Below are 18,326 nucleotides of genomic sequence, written 5' to 3'. Positions count from 1 at the left end.
GATGAGGTTGGCAGTCAACTCTGGAAATTGTCTAGTCCAATCAAAACTGGGGTGGGATCAGCTACAGCAGTTTTCTCAGAACTGTGTTCAGTCCTTGTCCCTTTACAGAGGTCTTTAATTCTACAGATTCCGAACTCATATAATACATGCAAAAATATATTAAACTTCATTGTACTTATTTGCTATGTTCTTATCATGAAAATAGAATTATGGAATGAATCATAGAATTATAAACTGGTTTGGGTTGGAAGGGACCTTACAGATCATCTAGTTCCAAACCCCCTGCTATTGGCAGGGACACCTTCCACTAGACTAGGTTACTCAAAGCCCCAGCCAACCTGGCACAGCTTCTCTGAACAAGATGTTCCAGTGGCAATAGATCAATTTTAAACTTCTAACAGATAATAAATAAGAGTTAATGGACAATGTTTGCTAAATGGCTAATTAATAGGTCATGAAATAACAATCAACTCTCTGTGTCCTGCCAGTTTTATCTCCAGGTGTATAAAATAGGCCTGAAGAAGATTGTAAGGGAACAATTTAGTCATCATAGTTTCAAACTGTGTCAAAAGCAGTAGAAATAGCAATGACAACAGACTTTGTTGACAGGACAGTTATTTCCTTTTTTATCCTAGCTGTCCCCACCATGCTGTGCATTTTTTGTTATGACCAGATTTCCCAAAAGTTCCTTATTTTTTGTTCAAGTCATATAACCTCATGGAACCATTACAGGATTTTGGAACAGCTTAAACAAGCAGCGGCTGTCACGAGTGAGACAAAGCAAACAGCAACAAACAGTGGATCTGGATATCGGTGTCCATTTAATAACTATGGGGTTCCAAGCTTTTACCTCACTGATTATCTCACACTCACTTGCTCCTGGCCTGGATTACCAGGAAGGCTCTGTTGGACTGGGAAGGATGGGTTTAAAGTTATGTTGGTTCATGCTGTGTAACTGCTCTTAAACTCAGGTGTAACCAACCATGGTCTAGGGCCATCACCTGACATTCATCTCCTTACATCTCCCCCATTTTAAAGATCTTCCCCACTTCTAGGATCTTTTCTCCAGCCAGGATCTTCACCTTTTTTTCCAGGCCCCCCAAACCACTCTAAGCAGATGCATAAAATGTATCAGACTCCTAACTGGTATTTCTGTACCATGTCTCTCCCAGAGGGGACATCATCTCTCATGTTCCCTCTATTACTAGGGGGATTTGGGATGTACCACTTTTGTTTAAGCCAGGTGTTATCAAAATTTACAGCCAGACAATACTCATTGCAATTGTCCAGTAACAGGCTTCATCCTGAGAATTCAGAAGTTTTGGTATTGGGCATTACCACCCCCTTACCTCCCCCCCCCCCCGCATATATGCTGCTATTTTCTACCTGCCAAGGTTCACAATTGTTTGGCACCTAGGAGTGCTTGTTCATTATAATCCCAGTAAGAAAGTCACTTAGACTCTGTTAGGTATCATTAAAAAACAATTTATTAGAGCTAACACTGTAAGGAGAGAATAGCATAGATAATTTTTAGGGCCCCTTTAGATGCTGGGAGCCCCCCAGGGGTGTAGCATTGAACAGGACTCCAACCCCTGTGCAGCATTACAGGCAAACCTCATCAATAGCAGGGACTTTCTCCTTTTGGTCATCCAAGCTGTTATAGCATTTTCTTACAAGGAAACAAATCTATTTATCATTTCTACAGTCAAACAGAAATGATGTTCTCATGACAACTTCTTGCTGCACTGCTAGATAAAAACAAGGACATGCTCCTGGTGTAATCACTGGTATTGAGTGGGAGCTGCCTCCAGCTGCTCTGTTACAAGGAGCTGGCTTGGCCTCCATGGACAAAGGATCTGTGCAGCACAACACAGCCTGAAGGCCATGATGGACATGCAGCACAGCACAGCACAGGCCTGTACCTCCTCAGGCTAACTGTTATGTGGATCACTGACACTTCTGTACATCATTAACTCTGATCTACAATGGTCCTTCAGTGAAGATCACTAAAACACTTCAAACTATTTTTTTTAAATTTTTTTTTTTACATGATGACTTCAGTGGAAGTGATCCAACTTTGGTTCATTGGATGGACTGCTTAAGCAGGGTATGGATCAAGATGACCTCCAGAGGTCGCTTCCAACCTCACCATTCTGTAATTCTGTTAATGCCTGACCTCTCAAGGACTCTTCCAGTCCTATTTATGAATCTGTGAACTTTTAAAACTACCACTGAGCCTGCTAAGTAGGTGGTACGTTTCTTTTCATAAAGATTCTAATCCTATGTTTATGAGCAAACACAGTATCTCGGTAAAATCAGGTCACCTTCTGTTGCGTTAAAGGTTAAAGTAATTGGGAGTGATGCCCAATTAGCCATTATAAGTCTGATCATGTCCAGGGTACTGAACTATCTTGATTACAGATTCACAAATAACGTAATAACGCCCTCAAAATCGTCACATTCCATGAACTACCACAGCCACACTTAAACAGTTCAGTCGCATTCAGTGAGAACTATCACAGACAGATTAAATGAGTAGTGCAATTTATTAAAGCAACAGGTACACAGGTTCTTTGGATTGCTGGTGATAAATTCGCTGTCTGCAAAACACGTGCAAATACCAAAAGTTCAATACAGCCTGGCTACAAACATGTTAAAAGATATGAAGTGACTACATAGAGATTCCTGGCATAACCAAGTGTTCAAATCTTACCCAAAGTTGTCCCAATGGGGGGGGGGGGGGGGGAGGGGGGGGGGAGGAAAGAGAGGATCAACCTGTCAACTGGTCCCAGAAGTCAGAATGTATCTTTCGAGATAATAACTTTTCTTTCGCAATGATATCTTCCCTAACATTCTCTCTCCCTTAAGCTAATTTATATCATTTCTTATCAATCAGGTGGAAGCTTGAGTGACTCTAGTCATATAATACCTTTGTTAGGATTGGTGCTAAATTTTCTCACTTTTGTTTAAAGGTATAGGCTCAGAGAAATTCAGAGTGCATGCTCAGTGAGGGGTGGTCGCACCTTGGAGGCGGGTAGCCTTTGGGATGGAGGTGTGTTTTGGTATTATAATGATATTATAATTCACCAAAAGGACAACATTTTGTCAAAAACATTGGCCCAGGGTAGCAAATATGCAGCTTATTGGTTCTGATGTACCTTTGAGTTCCCATCTTCTCACAGAGCCGGGCTGCGGTGTCTCCACTCTGCTCCACCCTCCATACAGTTCCTCTTAGAGTCAGCACACCAAATTCCCCTGCTGTGGCCAACATCTAAAGTTGGAGGCCTAGGGAACTTCTATGGAATGCAGCTACACTCCACCCTGGAAGCTTCTTCAGTGCTGTACCTTTTCTTAGAAATGTGAATATAAGCTTAATTTCTAAGTCACCTCAGGCAATTATTCCACACCTTCTTACATCCACTTTTGCTTTCTTTGAAAGTTAAATGTTACAGTATAAGACAAAAGAATGAAAGGTTCTTTTTCTTACCTCTCCTTCTGTACCTCTACAAATGGTTCTAACTTTACAACACAGTAATATTAAGAATGACACTTTTTTCCCTTGACCTTTTTTTTTATTAAACTCTTTTTTTCTATAGTAAGATAACAACTAGTGAGTACAGAAGAATAAAAGCAGACAAGACAATCATATTGTTTTTTGTATGTTTGATTGTTTGTTTTTGAGATATGGTTTGAAATGTTAATGATAGGAAAGTAGGAATTTTTAGAAGGTAGTGGAATCTAGAGATCTACCAAAGCCATGATGACTCTTTCTGTATGAAGGATCAAAGTGTCAATAGCAGGAAATAATGCAATCACTACAGTAACATTAACAGTGGAAGAAACACAAATTTGGTATTAATGACAAAAAGTAAAAACATGGAGATTGTAATGAAGATGAGTGAAAAAGCTGAGAACACGGTTTTAGTTAGATTTAAATAAACAAAGAAAATAATTTACAGGCCTGAACTAAATGGATAATTTTGTGAAGCTGTTTGAGCATATATTGCGTATGGTGTTTGTGTTCTTAAATTTGTAAGGAAATTATTTGCAATATTCTTCACAATGTAATTAATGAAGTTTAGGGAAAAAAGATGGGCATTATAGGCATGGACATTATGTTGTAATACAGTCAAAACAAAACTGTATGTGGAAAAATATCAAGGATGATTTTAGTTGAATTTACACCATTAAGGTCACTAAATGGAATGTGTCAACTAAAGAAAGGTAGAACATTTACAGTATTTGAATATACTCATGTAACTAAGAGAAACAGTTCTGTCTTTGACAGTTCTATATTTGTTGAAGAATGACATATAAAAATATATATATTTTTAAGTTTTCAAAAAATGTACTATGTTGCCAGGTAAAACAAAATACATTGATCTTCTGTTTTCTTTATCTAAACAGCTCTACCAAGGTAACCTTGTGGTATGTTCTACAATCTATTCTGCACCCATAGGCAGCTATTTTGTGGGACATTTTTACTTTTTGAAGTTTTGAATCATGCAGTTTAATTAATATCTGCTTACTTAGACTGTGGTAAACTATGGAGCTATACTATACTAATTCTGGAATACTATACCTCTGCTTTTGAACAGGTGTATAGAAATACTATATTTCTTGGAGCTTACCAACTGTTTGGATCAAGAATACAGAACACACTGCAGGTTTTCTCATTCCAGAAACCAGGATACAGAGAGGGTGCTGTTCACATTGGTCATGCTTTGGCGTGGAGTTAGAAGTAGCCGAGATGTGCTTTCTTCCCAGGAGACTGCCCCCAGAATTAACCAGCAGTAATAAAGATGCTGTGGGGAGACTGCAAAATTTACTGTAAAATGAACTGTCAAACACACGGGTGCTGTACTTTGTTCAAACTACATATAATTTTAGTGGCTTTTTTATTATTATTTTTTTTATTTTTTCCTGGAAAAAACAGCTTTTGATCATTGCCACTATGGTTCTAAATTCTCCAGATTTCTAGACTTCTTACTCTGAAAACTGTTCCAGAAACTGATAGATCAAATTAACCACATCTGAGAGAAAAATAAAAATAAAAATCTTTGATTATAGTTATTTATCTCCTTATTAACCTAAATTATCTCCTTACATTAGAAATCACAAGATGTTTTATACCCACTCTCCCTCATTAAAGGCTATATGCCTAATTTTGGTATAAACCATGGGCCATATTTTTAGACTGCCTGAACATTCTCTTCTGTTTATGTACATAGTTGTAATGTGAGCATTTACAAAGTGCTAGTTTTTCTCCATACATACAATTTAAATTTTCCAGGCTATGTTTGCTTTGAGGTTGTTCAAACGGAAAAGTAAACTAAACAACAGATACCTGCATCTTTAATAATGAGGCTCTATAGTGACATGAAAATTAAAGGGTATCAAAACACAGGGGCTTATTTCTTACTTTTGTTCCTTTTAAGATCTTAAAATTTTACTGATTAAAATTCTACAGTCCATTACTTCTGCTTTTGAACAGATGTATAGATTTTCTCCAAAATGTAACAGCTGCACAAATTGTGTTTGGCAGCTTATCTGGATGACATACATGTTTATCTTATGTTGATAGAGATGAGGTTTATGATATTTTTCCTCCTATTTTTCCCTAAGAAGTTCCTAATTTGCCCTGTTTTTCCCCTCGTATATATATATATATATTAATTGCATTCATTTTTTTTTAAATCTGTTTTTCATTAATCTCCTTTCAGTTATCAACTGTGGAGATCCAGGAGTCCCAGCAAATGGCATGAGATATGGTGATGATTATGTTGTTGGACAAAATGTTACTTATATTTGCCAACCTGGATATACAATGGAATCAAATAGCTCCTCCATTCGAACTTGTACTAGCAACGGCACATGGAGTGGAGTAATCCCAACGTGCAAAGGTACAACATTAATTTTGATTGTCCAGTATTTCTTCTAGGTCATTTACATCCGCTGTTTATTATAATGAGTCAGTCAAGTACTTCTTTAGAAATCACAACTTACTATCATTATTAACATGTTGTGCGATGTCATGACCACACAGACACCAGGGTTCTTTTAGGATCAGTAACTGCTACTACTTTATTGATGACATAACTTCAACTCAACTCCTATTGAGGACAGGCTCCCTTATACCATTCACTCTACAGCAGTACTTTTCCACTAACTATTCATTGGTCAAACAACTTTGCCCAGCAACAGCAAACACACAGCAACTTCCATGTCTTAACAACTGGAGAACAAGCAGTCTGAGACCGCGAGGGGTTTCGTGAATCAGCCTTCTTTGTTTCTTCTAAACACTTTACATTCCTCCTGGCCTCATCGTTAAGAGTCCGATATTATCGCCAACCACGCGGCTTGTCGACCCCCATGGTCACACTCCTACAATGTTTAATTGATTGTTTGGCTGCAGGAAAAGTGAGTTCATCATTTGGTTCTTTCCCTCCAAAAGATTAAGATGCCAGCATAGCATGTTCACATTTTTTGTTGTTGTTGTTGTTTGTTTGTTTGTTTGTTTTTAGCTTTATAGAACACTTTGTTACTTTGCTGCTAGAGTAAATTAGCCACTATGATGTTTTACATTTATTTTTTGTTTGTTTGTTAAGGTTAAGATGTAATTACCAAAGATGACCTATATACATATGTCTCTGTCTTTACTAAAACACCAGTCAGGCACATGATGAGAGCCTTTGCGAAAGGTCTGCATATACTTTCTCAAAGGCAAATTACTCTGGGTTACCCTATCCATAATACCAAGATTTTTCTCTGATACTTCCCTCATTAGATGTGTACCTTTGAGTATCACTGTGATGTCTCAACATACTCAGCAAAAGTCTAAATCCTTCTAGCAAATTCCCTAATAAACATTCTTCTGATTTGTTATATTTTCTCTAATGAAAACCAGAATGATGAATCTCCAGGTCCTAATTTTCTCTCTTTTACTAATTGAATTCTTGATTTTCCTTATTTATGGGATTTATTTTAATAATCTTTGTTGAAATTTAAATAGAAAACAAAACAAAACAACAACAGAAAAAGAACTTTACTGAAAGACAACCCTATCTATGTAATCAAAACAATTTTCTCAGAAAGCCCCTCAGGATCTTTCATGCTAAACCTCAAAATACCTTCTTTCTACAGAGTCATTTTTCTCACTCTTCCTGCTATCACAGCTGTAGAGAAGCAGTATTAAATTTTCAGTGTTCTTTCTTTCTGGGCTCACACTAAGTGTGTCTAATCCCTATTACTTTAAAACTTAATTGGCTAAGCATGTACTTTGTTCGCATTCATCTTCCTTCTGTTTTCTTTTCTGGAAGTATGATTACATACTTCATTTTCTCCCCTGAGGTCATTAATCAAAACATATCAAATCAGTTTTAAATCTCCACCACCACCACCACCCCCACCACCACCCCCCCATTTGCAATTATTTTCCTTACAAACTACAATTTTCCCCATATGTTACCAAGTCTAATTTAATTCTATTTCACCTTTGATAATGTCTTTTTTTTAGTTATTTTTCCAGCATTTTGATTTTTTTCTATTCTAAAGAATGTCAGACTTCAAGATCCTCTTAAAAAAAAAACTCTTAAAAAAAACCTCATTTCTGTTTTTATTGTGCTCTTAACCAGCTTCAATTACAAATCTAATTTTAAGAATATAAGAATAGCCATACTGCTCCGATTGGCCAGGGGTCGGTCTGTCTCCAAGAGTGTCTGTGAGTGAACAGCTAGAAGATTATCAGACAGAACAAGTATTTATGGTACAGTCTCCCCAACAGACTGAAATTCTTAAGGACTATATGGTACCTAACTGGGAACAGGAGAGCTAGCTCTAATTTGATTCAAACAACTATACAAAAAAAAAAGAGTTAAACTGTCACTTATGGCCTTGAGTCCTTCTGTTTCTAGTCCATATATATTTATATCTTGTATAAATACTAGACAATAATCATATGCAAATCTTTAGGATTCTCAGGGTTTCCCTCTGCTCCGCACAGGTTTGTGTGTATGCACTAGGTAAGTTAATAATCCCTGCCCCCCCGCCCTTTTTTTTTTTAACTGTGTAATTAAAAGGAATACATAATATCCATTAGTATGTTTGAAATGTGTTTGAATTAGCTCTTACTGTCAGGAGGAAGTGGTCCTCTGGCACCATTTAGTTAAAATAATTGGAAAATTAACTGGCTAGAAAGTGGATACTGTATTGTCACAGTGTTATTGAAACAGAAGATATAAATGATTCTTTGGCTTTGCCTAGCTGGAAAAGGATGCTTATTCAAACTTTTTTTTTTTTTTTTTTGCAGACTTGCATTTGTAATATACTTCTATCTGAAAATATGATAGCTGTTGCTATATCACAGAATCACAAAATCATTGAACGATTAAGGTTGGAAGGCACCTCTGGAGGTCGTCTGGTCCAACCCCTCTGCTCAAGCAGGGCTACCTAGAATAGGTTGCCCAGAACCATGTCCAGGCAACTTTTGAAGGTCTCCAAGCTTGCAGGCTCCACAAGCTCTCTGGGCAACCTCTACTAGTGCTCACTTATCCAGACAGTAAAGAAGTACTTCCTGACATTTAGATGGAACAATTTTGTGCCCATTGCCTCTTGTCCTGGCCCTGGGCATCACTGAAAAGAGCCATCCACTTTGCACCCTCCCTTCAAGTATTTACATGCACTGATAAGATCCCCCCTGAGCCTCCTGTTCTCCAGGTTGAACAGTCACAACTCTGTCAGCCTTTCCTTAGAGCACTGGTGCTCCAGTCCCTTGATCATCTTGGTGGCCCTCCACTTGACTCTCTACAGTATGTCCATTTCTCTCTTGTTTTTGGTGGTCCAGAACTGGACATGGTACTCTAGGTGCAGCCTCACCAATGCTTAATAGAGGGGAACAATCACCTCTCTTGACCTGCTGGTGATACTTTGCCTAATGCAGCCAAGAATACCATTAGCCTTCTTAGCAGCAAGGACACGTTGCTAACTTATGTTCAACTTGGTGTCTACCAGGACTCCCAGGTCATTTTCTGCCAGGCTGCCTTCCAGCTGTGTTGTCCCCAGCAGGTACTGGTGCCTGTGGCTGATCCTTTCTGTGTGCAGGACTCCACACTTCTTGTTGAACTTTGTGAGATTCTTTTCTCTCCAGCCTGTCAAAGTCCTTCTGGATGGCGGCATGACCTTCTGTTGAATCAGCCTCTTCTCCCAGTTTCCTGTCCTCTGCAAACATACTGAGGATGCACTCTACTCCATTGTCCAGATCATTAAAGAAGATGAAACATGACTTAAAGTTAAGTTAACTTTAATTCAAGTTAAACAGGCCTGGACCCAGTATTGACCCCTGGGGTATTCCAGTCATTATTGGCCTCCAACTAGACTTTGCACCACTGACCTTTACCCTCTGGTCCTGGCCATTCAAAGGGTTTTCAATTCACCTCACTGTATGCTCATCCAGCTCATATTTCAATGGCTTCTCTGTCTTATGGGAGGCAGTGCCAAAGACCTTACTAAAGTCCAAAAAGACAATATCCACTGCTCCTCCATCATCCATCAGGCTGGTGTTTTCATTATAGAAGTGTATGAGATTGTTTCTGCATAACTTCCTCTTGGTGAATCTATGCGTACTACTACTGATGATTTTCTTCTCCTTCGTGTACCTGGAAATGGTTTCCAGGATTAGCTGTTCCATCACCTTCCCAGGGACTGAGGTGAGGCTGACAGGCCTGTAATTGCTCAGGTCCTCCTTCTTGCCCTTCTTGAAGATAGGAGTGACATTTTCCTTCCTTCAGTCTTCAGGCACTTCTCCCATTTGTCACAACTGAGCAAAGATTATCAAGAGTCACCTCACAATCACATCCACAAGCTCCCTCAGCATTCATGAATGGATCCCATCATGGCTCATGGACTGATGAATGTCCAGTTTACTTGAGTATTCCCTGACCTGACCCTCTTCCACCAAGGGTACATCTTCCTTGTTCCAGCCATTCAGCCTGGCCTTTGGGACCTGTGATTCCTGAAGGCTAGTCTTGCTGGTAAAGGCTGAGTCAAAGAAGACATTCAGTACCTTGGCCTTCTAACCGTCCTGGTAACCAGGTTTTGTGTTTTAATCCAGCCAGCAGTGGAGCTCCACACAGCCATTTGCTCACCCTCACTCCCCCGGTGGGATGGGAAAGAGAATCAGAAAGAAAAAAAAAAAGTATAAGCTTTTGGGTTGAGATACAGACAGTTTATTAGGATGGAAAAGAAGGAAAAAAATAGTGATAATTATAATGTGTACAAAACAAGTGATGCACAATGCAATTGCTCAGCACCCACTGACCAACTCCCAGCCTATCCCTCAGCTGTGGCTCCCCCCCACCCCGAGAAGCCACCCCATATTAATTGTTCAGCATGATGTCATTTGGTATGGAATCTCCTTTTGGCCAGTTTGAGTCAGCTGTCCTGGTTTTGTCCCCTCCTAGCTCCTTGTGCACCCCCAGCCTCCTTACTGGCAGGGTGGTGTAAGAAGCTGAAAAGTCCTTAACTTAGTGTAAGCACTGCTCTGCAACAATTAAAACATCAGTGTGTTATCAACATTATTCTCATTCTAAATCCAAAATGCAGCACCATACCTAGGAGAAAAATTAACTCTATCCTAGCCAAAAACAGGACACCAGGTCTCCTTTTTCCTTCAGGAGAGGGCCCACATATTCCCTAGTCTTTTTATCACTGATGTGCTTGTAGAAGCCCTTCTTGTTGCCCTTGACATCCCTGGCCAATTTCAATTCCATTTGGGCTTCAGCTTTCCTAACTTGATCCCTGGCTGCTCATACAACATTTACATATTTCTCCCAGGTTACTTGTCCGTGCTTCCAGCCTCTGTAGACTTCTCTTTTGAGTTTTCATTTGGCCAGGTGCCCGGTGTTCATACATGCAGCCCTCCTGGTGTTTTTGTCTGACTTCCTCTTTGTTGGGATGCATTGCTCTTGAGCTTGGAGGCAGTGATACTTGAATATTAACCAACTTTCTTTCCTCCCCTCTTCCCTAAAAGGGCCTTATCCCAAGGTACTCTACCAAGCAAAACCTTGAAGAGGCCGAAGTCTGATGTCCTGAAATCCAGGGCTGTGAGATTGTCACCGAGCCCTGTCTTTCCTTTAATCCTAGCCTATAAATTCTCAGTCACCTCCTCATCCATCCCTAGGCAGAGCTCCGTGCACTCCAGCTGCTCATTGACGTAGAGGACAACAACACCTCCTTGTCTCCCCAGCCTGTCCTTCCTACAGAGCCTGTATTCTTCCATTAGATGACTCCAGTCATGGGAGCCATCCCAACACATCTCCATGATGCCAATAAGATCATAGCCCTTCAAGCATACACACATATCTAAATCATCTTGTTTAGTCCCCATACTGCATGCATTAGTGTATAGAAGAGGGGCACCCCAGCGTGTTGTAGACCTAGAAAGTGTCTGGGAGATTTCTCCATAATGCTGCCTCACAGACATTTCCTTGCTAACCTGCAAGTGCTGGAGGTGACCTTGCTTAAGCCCCTTTTTTGATGATTTTTTGATCCTTCTCTATCACATTAACCCCCATCCCTTTGTTCAGATGCACTGTGTGTCACTCTTTCACAGAGCTGCTGGTTACTCTCTCCCTCCCCCATCCTTCCTAGTTTAAAGTCCTCCTGATAAGGTCAGCCATCCTATTGGTAAAAATATCTTTGCCCCACTTAGAGAGGTGCATCACTTCTCTCCCAAGAAGACATTAATCCTCAAGCAGGGTCCCATGATCATAGAACCCAAAACCCCATCACCAACACCAGTTCTTCAGAAATTATTGACCCCTCTTATCAGTGCCATTCTTCTCACATCCTTTCTCCTGATCAATGGGATTGAGTAAAAATACTACATGGGACCCCATGCTCTTGAACACTGCCCCAAAACTCTGTAGACTGTCCCCAGAGCTCTGGTTGAATCTCTGACCAAAACATTTAGAGTGGTGTTCTGCCCTGTTGCTGGGTTTTGCTTGTTTGTTTTGAATATATATATATGTTTACATATATATTTATTTTATATTTTTTCTCCACAGATTTCTGATAGTACTCCTGCTTTCACGCTAATTCTTCTGTTTGCTTTCCTAATTGTTAATAAATATTTCTTTCTTTATTATTCAGATCAGAAGTTAAAATATACGGATCTTTTTGAAAAGACTAGTAATGAAGCTCTTGAAGAATGCAGACAGACTTTAGCCACTTGATGTAGTGTCTGTAGAGTACTTATTTCAACCCTTTTTATTCAAACAACATGAAAGTGATTGACTGTACCATCAGCAAGTTTGACAATGAATTCAAGCTCAGTGGTGTGGCTGGCATGCTGGAGGGAAGGGATACGATCCAGAGGGACCTGGACAGGCTTGAGAGGTGGGCCTGTGTGAACCTCATGAGGTTCAACAAGGCCAAGTGCAAAATTCTGCACCAGGGTCATGGCAATCCCAAGCACAACTACAGGCTGGGGACCCCACCTGGAGTACTGCATTCAGCTCTGGGGCCCTCAATAAAAGAAAGACGTGGACCCATTACAGCAAGTCCAGAGGAGGGCCACAAGGATGATCAAAGTTCTGGAACACCTCTCCTATGAAGATAGGCTGATAGAGTTGGGGTTATTCAGCCTGGAGAAGAGAAGGCTTCTGGGGTGACCTTATTGGAGCTTTCCTACCTAAAGGGGTATTACAAGAAAACTGGGGAGGGACTCTTTGTTGGGGACTGTAGTGATAGGACAAGGAGTAATAGACTTTTTTTTTTTTTTTTTTTAATTCTGTAGACTTCATAGTCTCTACACTGATTTTTGGGTAGGCTCACTGCATTGTTTGAAACAACATCCTGTTTTATGTAAGACACTTCATCAATCAGCCATTAAAGTATGTCTCTGAAATGAAACAAACTAGAAGTACTAACATCAGGAAATGTGGCAACAACACAGTGAGGAGATACTATGTTCTCACTCTATTGTCCTTTAAAAGAGGTGAAATTAGCACATATGGTTCTTCTAGTAACTATATACACTAGGGATATTTACAGCAGCTGGACCTAATTATTTTGAATGTTATTGCAGCTGTTACCTGCCCAACTCCTCCGCAGATCTCTAATGGAAGGTTGGAAGGAACAAACTTGGACTGGGGATTTAGCATTAGTTACGTCTGTTCTCCAGGCTACGAACTCTCTTTTCCTGCTGTTTTGACTTGTGTTGGGAATGGAACATGGAGTGGTGAAGTACCTCAGTGCTTGCGTAAGTATTTTCTCTGTGATCCACTATTTCTTTATATAACTGTTGAGCTTTTTTATATTTTTGATATATTTTCCAAAATTATAACATAATTTATAGATTGAGGAAGAGAGAGGAATATCTGTAAATCTTTTGTGAAAACATAGGAAGCCTTAAACATAAAAACTAAAAGATATATTACAGGCAATGCACATAAAATAAACCAAGGGAGAATCAGCATTAGGAAATTCTGTTTTGTTTTTAGATCCTGCTACATATAGCGTAGGGGAAATTTTATTATAAACTCCTTTATATGGTCATTACTCATGCTAAACTTTCACTGATATCATAGAAATCTGTATATGTCAGTAGTGTTGACTAGATCCCAGGGTAATTCCTTGACAATTTTATATTTTCCCAGTAGACTAAATTAAGTTATACGTTCTGTGCAGTAAATTTTATTAACTTTAAGGTTGTAACATTGATGAATTTTTAAATTTCTATGAAGTTCATTATAATAGCAAATGCACCTTTTTCTTTAGGTTGGTGTCATTCCACTCATTATTTAAAAAAACCTTCCTAAAGAAGTTATTGTGATACTTTTGATAGATAGTCAATTGTTTGCACTGAAGAATGAGGTTCTGTAGTTATTTGTAAAACAGCTGTACACTGAAACTATAATATTCTTGATCTAGACGTCTATCTGGAAGAGGATAATTTCATCTAGGTGGCTCTACAGTTTCTAAAGCTTCATTTGAACTTACCAGATACCTTTCCAAATGTTGAAAAAAAATTATTCTCCATTATGTCACTATTTTTATTTGTTTATTTATTTATTTGCATTTTTCATCTTTCCCTTTCAAAAATATCCTCTGTTTTGGCTAGGTCCTACTATTATGGCATCATATCATAATGATGCCCCCCTCTCCCCTCTCTCTCTGGTATTCTCATACCGTCAAAAATATTTTATTAGTGTTGCTGAAACTATAGGTACCAGAACTGGAACATGGTGAAAGGCAGTTTCTGGAAGCTACTATTTGCTGTTTAAGTTCACTAGATGGAGCTCTTCTAGAATCTGGTATATTAAGAACTGCAAAGGCCATGAGAAATGCTTTTCATCATTTGATCTTGATTGAAATAGTGTCCTTAAATTCCCTTTTTTTTGATATCATAAACTGTTTTGTCATCTTTGAGGTTGGAATATTGCAATATACTCTGAAAAGGGGACTCTGCCTTTAAACTATTTAAAAGGTATAGTTAGTACAGAGTACAGCTGTCTGAGGATTAAAGGCTGTTTCATGCTGAGATTGCATTAACTGAGTGTTGTTGATGTGCAAAGGTTACCCACTGGCTTTTAGTAGAAATCAATTGGCATTCAGTGCTTGTCAAAGAGCTTAAACTAGCTGCCATCTGGCTGAAGTGAGAAGGAGCTGTTGAAAGTCATTCCCAATGAGCAATCTTTAAGCAGCTCTTGACATCAGAAATTTAGATCCCAGCTTGGTTCCATAAAGTTGTAGACTGTCTGAAGATATGCAAGGTATAGGGGGATAATTATTTGGAACGGAATATATTCTTTTTTTTTTTGGCTGACTATTTGTCATCTATGACCTACTAGATTTGTCTAATTTAATTAATCATAGAGTACCTTGAGGAAAACTGTCAGGATATACCACTATACTACTTCCATGGCTTCCAAATCAAAGGTAGATACTCACTAGATATTCAGTGACTGGTTAAAGGTAATTGACAGATGAGTGATGAAGTTTACTTATTTTTAGTTTAAAAATAACAAACTTAACAAAACACCATTTTTTAATGTGAGGATTTTTCTTTTCCCTTGGGAGTGGTTTCTACTTTGTTAATGCAAAGAACTGATAAGGAAACAATTTTGAGCCTTTGTGTTAAAAATCTATACACATTTAATATATTCTCAAATTAAGACTTGCACATAATTTTAATAATTAAAACATAAATTACAACTGTGATTTGTCAATCAACCAGTGAGATTCGTTATGTGGCACTATCTCTAACTCATAGATCTTTCAGAATTGGGGATACAATTCTGCAGACAGTCCCATTCTACTTGAAGCTGTAAAATAGTATATATTTCGTATATGCTGTAGATTAAGCCATTTTTCTTCAACAGCATGAGTGTGCCTAGATTTTCTGTACAGTCAGTGTCCTTGGAAATAGGTAGAGGGCAGGAGCATTTCATGTGAGCTGGTTGTATGGAAGCATTAAGACCTAAGTGACAAAGAGATATTAGAAATGTATTTTGAAAGTGGTCAAGAGATATAATAATTTAAATTATGTTTTTAGAAAAGAAAGATGGAGCAGAAAATTCCGCTACCTATACTAGATGCCTCTTTAAAAATGTCATTATGTGTATTCAGGTTAATGTGGTGGGTTTTGTGTGTTCATTTGTTTTGGGAGTTTTTTGTTGTTGTTTTTGTTTTTGCCTTTTTTATTATTATTATTTATTTTTGTGTGTGTGTGCATAGGGTTTATCTTAGCTGATTGCATTTCCTGAATCAAGTTTTCAAAATCCAACTTCTAACAACTATCGGAACTTTATATTGCAGAAGAAGGCCAGTAATTTGACAGCAGTGAATTCATTTAGTTATGCTATGCAACAGTCATAAGGAAACATTCAGGAGAGCGGTGGAAAAGAACAAGATCAGTTTAAGAACATGTTCTTATTAGATGGATTTATCCTGACTAAGAACAGCATATTAATGTTTAACATTTAAATTGCTGCCAAAACTTATTTACTATATATTTTATTAGCCATACTAATTTTCCAATGTTATATTTCTGTGCGTACCAAATCTTATTTTTTAGTGAAGAATGAGGAAGTAAGAATTTACAGTTCCTAAAACATATCTGACAAGTCCTTCAATTGTACAAAAATGTAGAACACTAGGTAGGTGGCAAAAAGCAGGAGAGGATGGAAGACTAACATGAAGGTTTGTTTCACTCTCTAATTGCTCTCCACAGGAGGGTTTGGAGATTGATGTGTTTGGAAGGTGTGAACTGTGAATATTTGGGACTTAATAAAACAACTCTTGTAACCTTGAGCATCAACTGCAAGCTACTGACCAAATCCCATTACATAAGAATTTTGAACGGTTAGCCTTTCTTTAGTGCAAACTGAAGCAAAACTAACAATTGGCTATTTAATTTCTCTTTGAATTCCAGTAAATATTTCTGTATTTAACCTCTGTTTAATTAAAAATAACAATAATAAAAAGTAACATGTGGAGTAACAACTTGACTGAGTTCAGATAAATTTTATTTTCACACATTTTAATAAATAAATAATAAATTTATTTTCTATCATGTCTTTTCTTACAGCAAAGTTTTGTGGTGACCCCGGAGTACCCTCTCAAGGGAAAAGAGAAGGCAAGAGTTTCATCTACCAGTCAGAAGTCTCTTTCAGCTGCAATTCTCCTTTTATTTTGGTTGGCTCCAGCACCAGGATTTGCCAAGCAGATGGCACATGGAGTGGTTCTTCGCCCCGATGTATAGGTAAGGTGACACCCATATTACTGAAATTACCTGAATGCTCATTATTCCTTTTTCTGTTAAGTCAGTTTAGGAATTTCCAGCTATTTTTGCATTATCCTCTTGCTATTCGATACTTTAAGAATCACTAACAAATCTAAGAATTAAATAAATAAATAAATAAATGGCCAGAAAGTGGGGAAGGAGGTGATTCTCCCCCTCTGCTTTTCTCCTGTGAGACCTCACCTGGAATACTGTGTTCAGCTCTGGGGCCCTCAATATAAGAAAGACATGGACCTATTACAGCAAGTCCAGAGGAGGGCCACAAGGATGATCAAAGGGCTGGAACACCCCTCCTATGAAGATAGGCTGATAGAGTTGGCATTGTTCAGCCTGGAGAAGGCTCTGAGGAGACCTCATTGCAGCCTTCCAGTACCTGAAGGGGGACTACAGGAAAACTGGGGAGGGACTCTTTGTTAGGGACTGTAGTGATAGGACAAGGAGTAATGGTTTTAAACTAACAGAGGGTAGATTTAGATTAGATAGTAGGAAGATATTCTTTACTCAGAGGGAGGTGAGGCAGTGAAATAGGTTCTCCAGAGAAGTTGTGGATGCCCCATCCCTGGCAGTGTTTAAGGCCAGGTTGGCTGGGATTTTTGAGCAACCTGGTCTGCTGCAAGGTGTTCCTGCCCATGGCAGGGGGTTTGGACTAGATCATCTTAAAGGACTCTTCCAAATTAAACCATTCTATGAAACAAATCACTCTATTTTTGTTTCTCTCGTTGGCATATTGCATGTTTTTGAACAAACATAGCTTTGTTATACATGCATATATGTCATTAAAATATTGTACTTTGATTTGTTTTTCATTTATTATTTTTTAAGAACCTACTCGCACAGCATGTGAAAATCCAGGAGTCCCAAGGCATGGATCACAAAACAACACATTTGGCTATCAGGTAGAGTATGCTATTTTTTACTAACTTCCATATTAAAGTCTTTTTGTACTGGCTCAAAGTTTACAAACTCATGAATAGAGATCAAGAAATTGCTTGTGCCTTAAAAAAGTTGGTTGCTGGAATGTTGTGCTTTCCGTATTTCTGCTTGCTGGTTTAAACTGACCTTCTGTCCCTATTAGCAACGAATGCACTACATGAAAGTCTGGTGATCAAGTTCTTAGTTTTACCTTGAAGTAGTTCAGGAACTCCAAAGCAATATGTAAGTGTTCCCTACTGTTTGTGAATGCTTCTATAAATACATTAGCAAAAGAAGAAGGACTAAGGAGAATGTCCATCTTTTATTGCGTGTGGGGGGGGTGGAACGTAGTGATGAAGAATGAGGAAAAGGCTGGGGTACTTAATGCCTTTGCCCCAGTCTTTAGTAGTAAGACCAGTTATTCTCTGGGTACCCAGCCCCCTGAGCTGGAGGACAGGGACAGGTAGCAGAACAAAACCCTCATAATCCATGAGGAAATGGTTAGCAATCTGCTAAACCACTTACACATGCACAAGTCTTTGAGACCAGATGGGATCCACCTGAGGGTACTGAGGGAAGTGGCAGAAGTGCTCATCAAGCCCCTTTCCATCAT

General features: G+C 38.7%; 1 protein-coding gene across 3 annotated transcripts in view; it reads left to right on the top strand.

The window, feature by feature from the left end:
- CSMD3 (CUB and Sushi multiple domains 3) overlaps positions 1-18,326 on the top strand; it is a 710,218-nt gene that overhangs the window by 663,597 nt on the left and 28,295 nt on the right. For all 3 annotated transcript variants that reach the window (XM_035546237.1, XM_035546236.1, XM_035546235.1), the window contains 4 exons: positions 5,724-5,903; positions 13,085-13,258; positions 16,589-16,762; positions 17,624-17,697. In XM_035546237.1, coding sequence (XP_035402130.1) covers positions 5,724-5,903; positions 13,085-13,258; positions 16,589-16,762; positions 17,624-17,697 — 602 coding nt within the window. The remainder of the gene's footprint in view (positions 1-5,723; positions 5,904-13,084; positions 13,259-16,588; positions 16,763-17,623; positions 17,698-18,326) is intronic.

This window comes from Cygnus atratus, chromosome 2, assembly GCF_013377495.2.
Source record: "Cygnus atratus isolate AKBS03 ecotype Queensland, Australia chromosome 2, CAtr_DNAZoo_HiC_assembly, whole genome shotgun sequence".
NCBI classification, from domain to species: Eukaryota; Metazoa; Chordata; class Aves; order Anseriformes; family Anatidae; genus Cygnus; species Cygnus atratus.
Note: the sequence above shows the minus strand (reverse complement) of the source record. Positions and strands in the feature narration are given on the sequence as shown.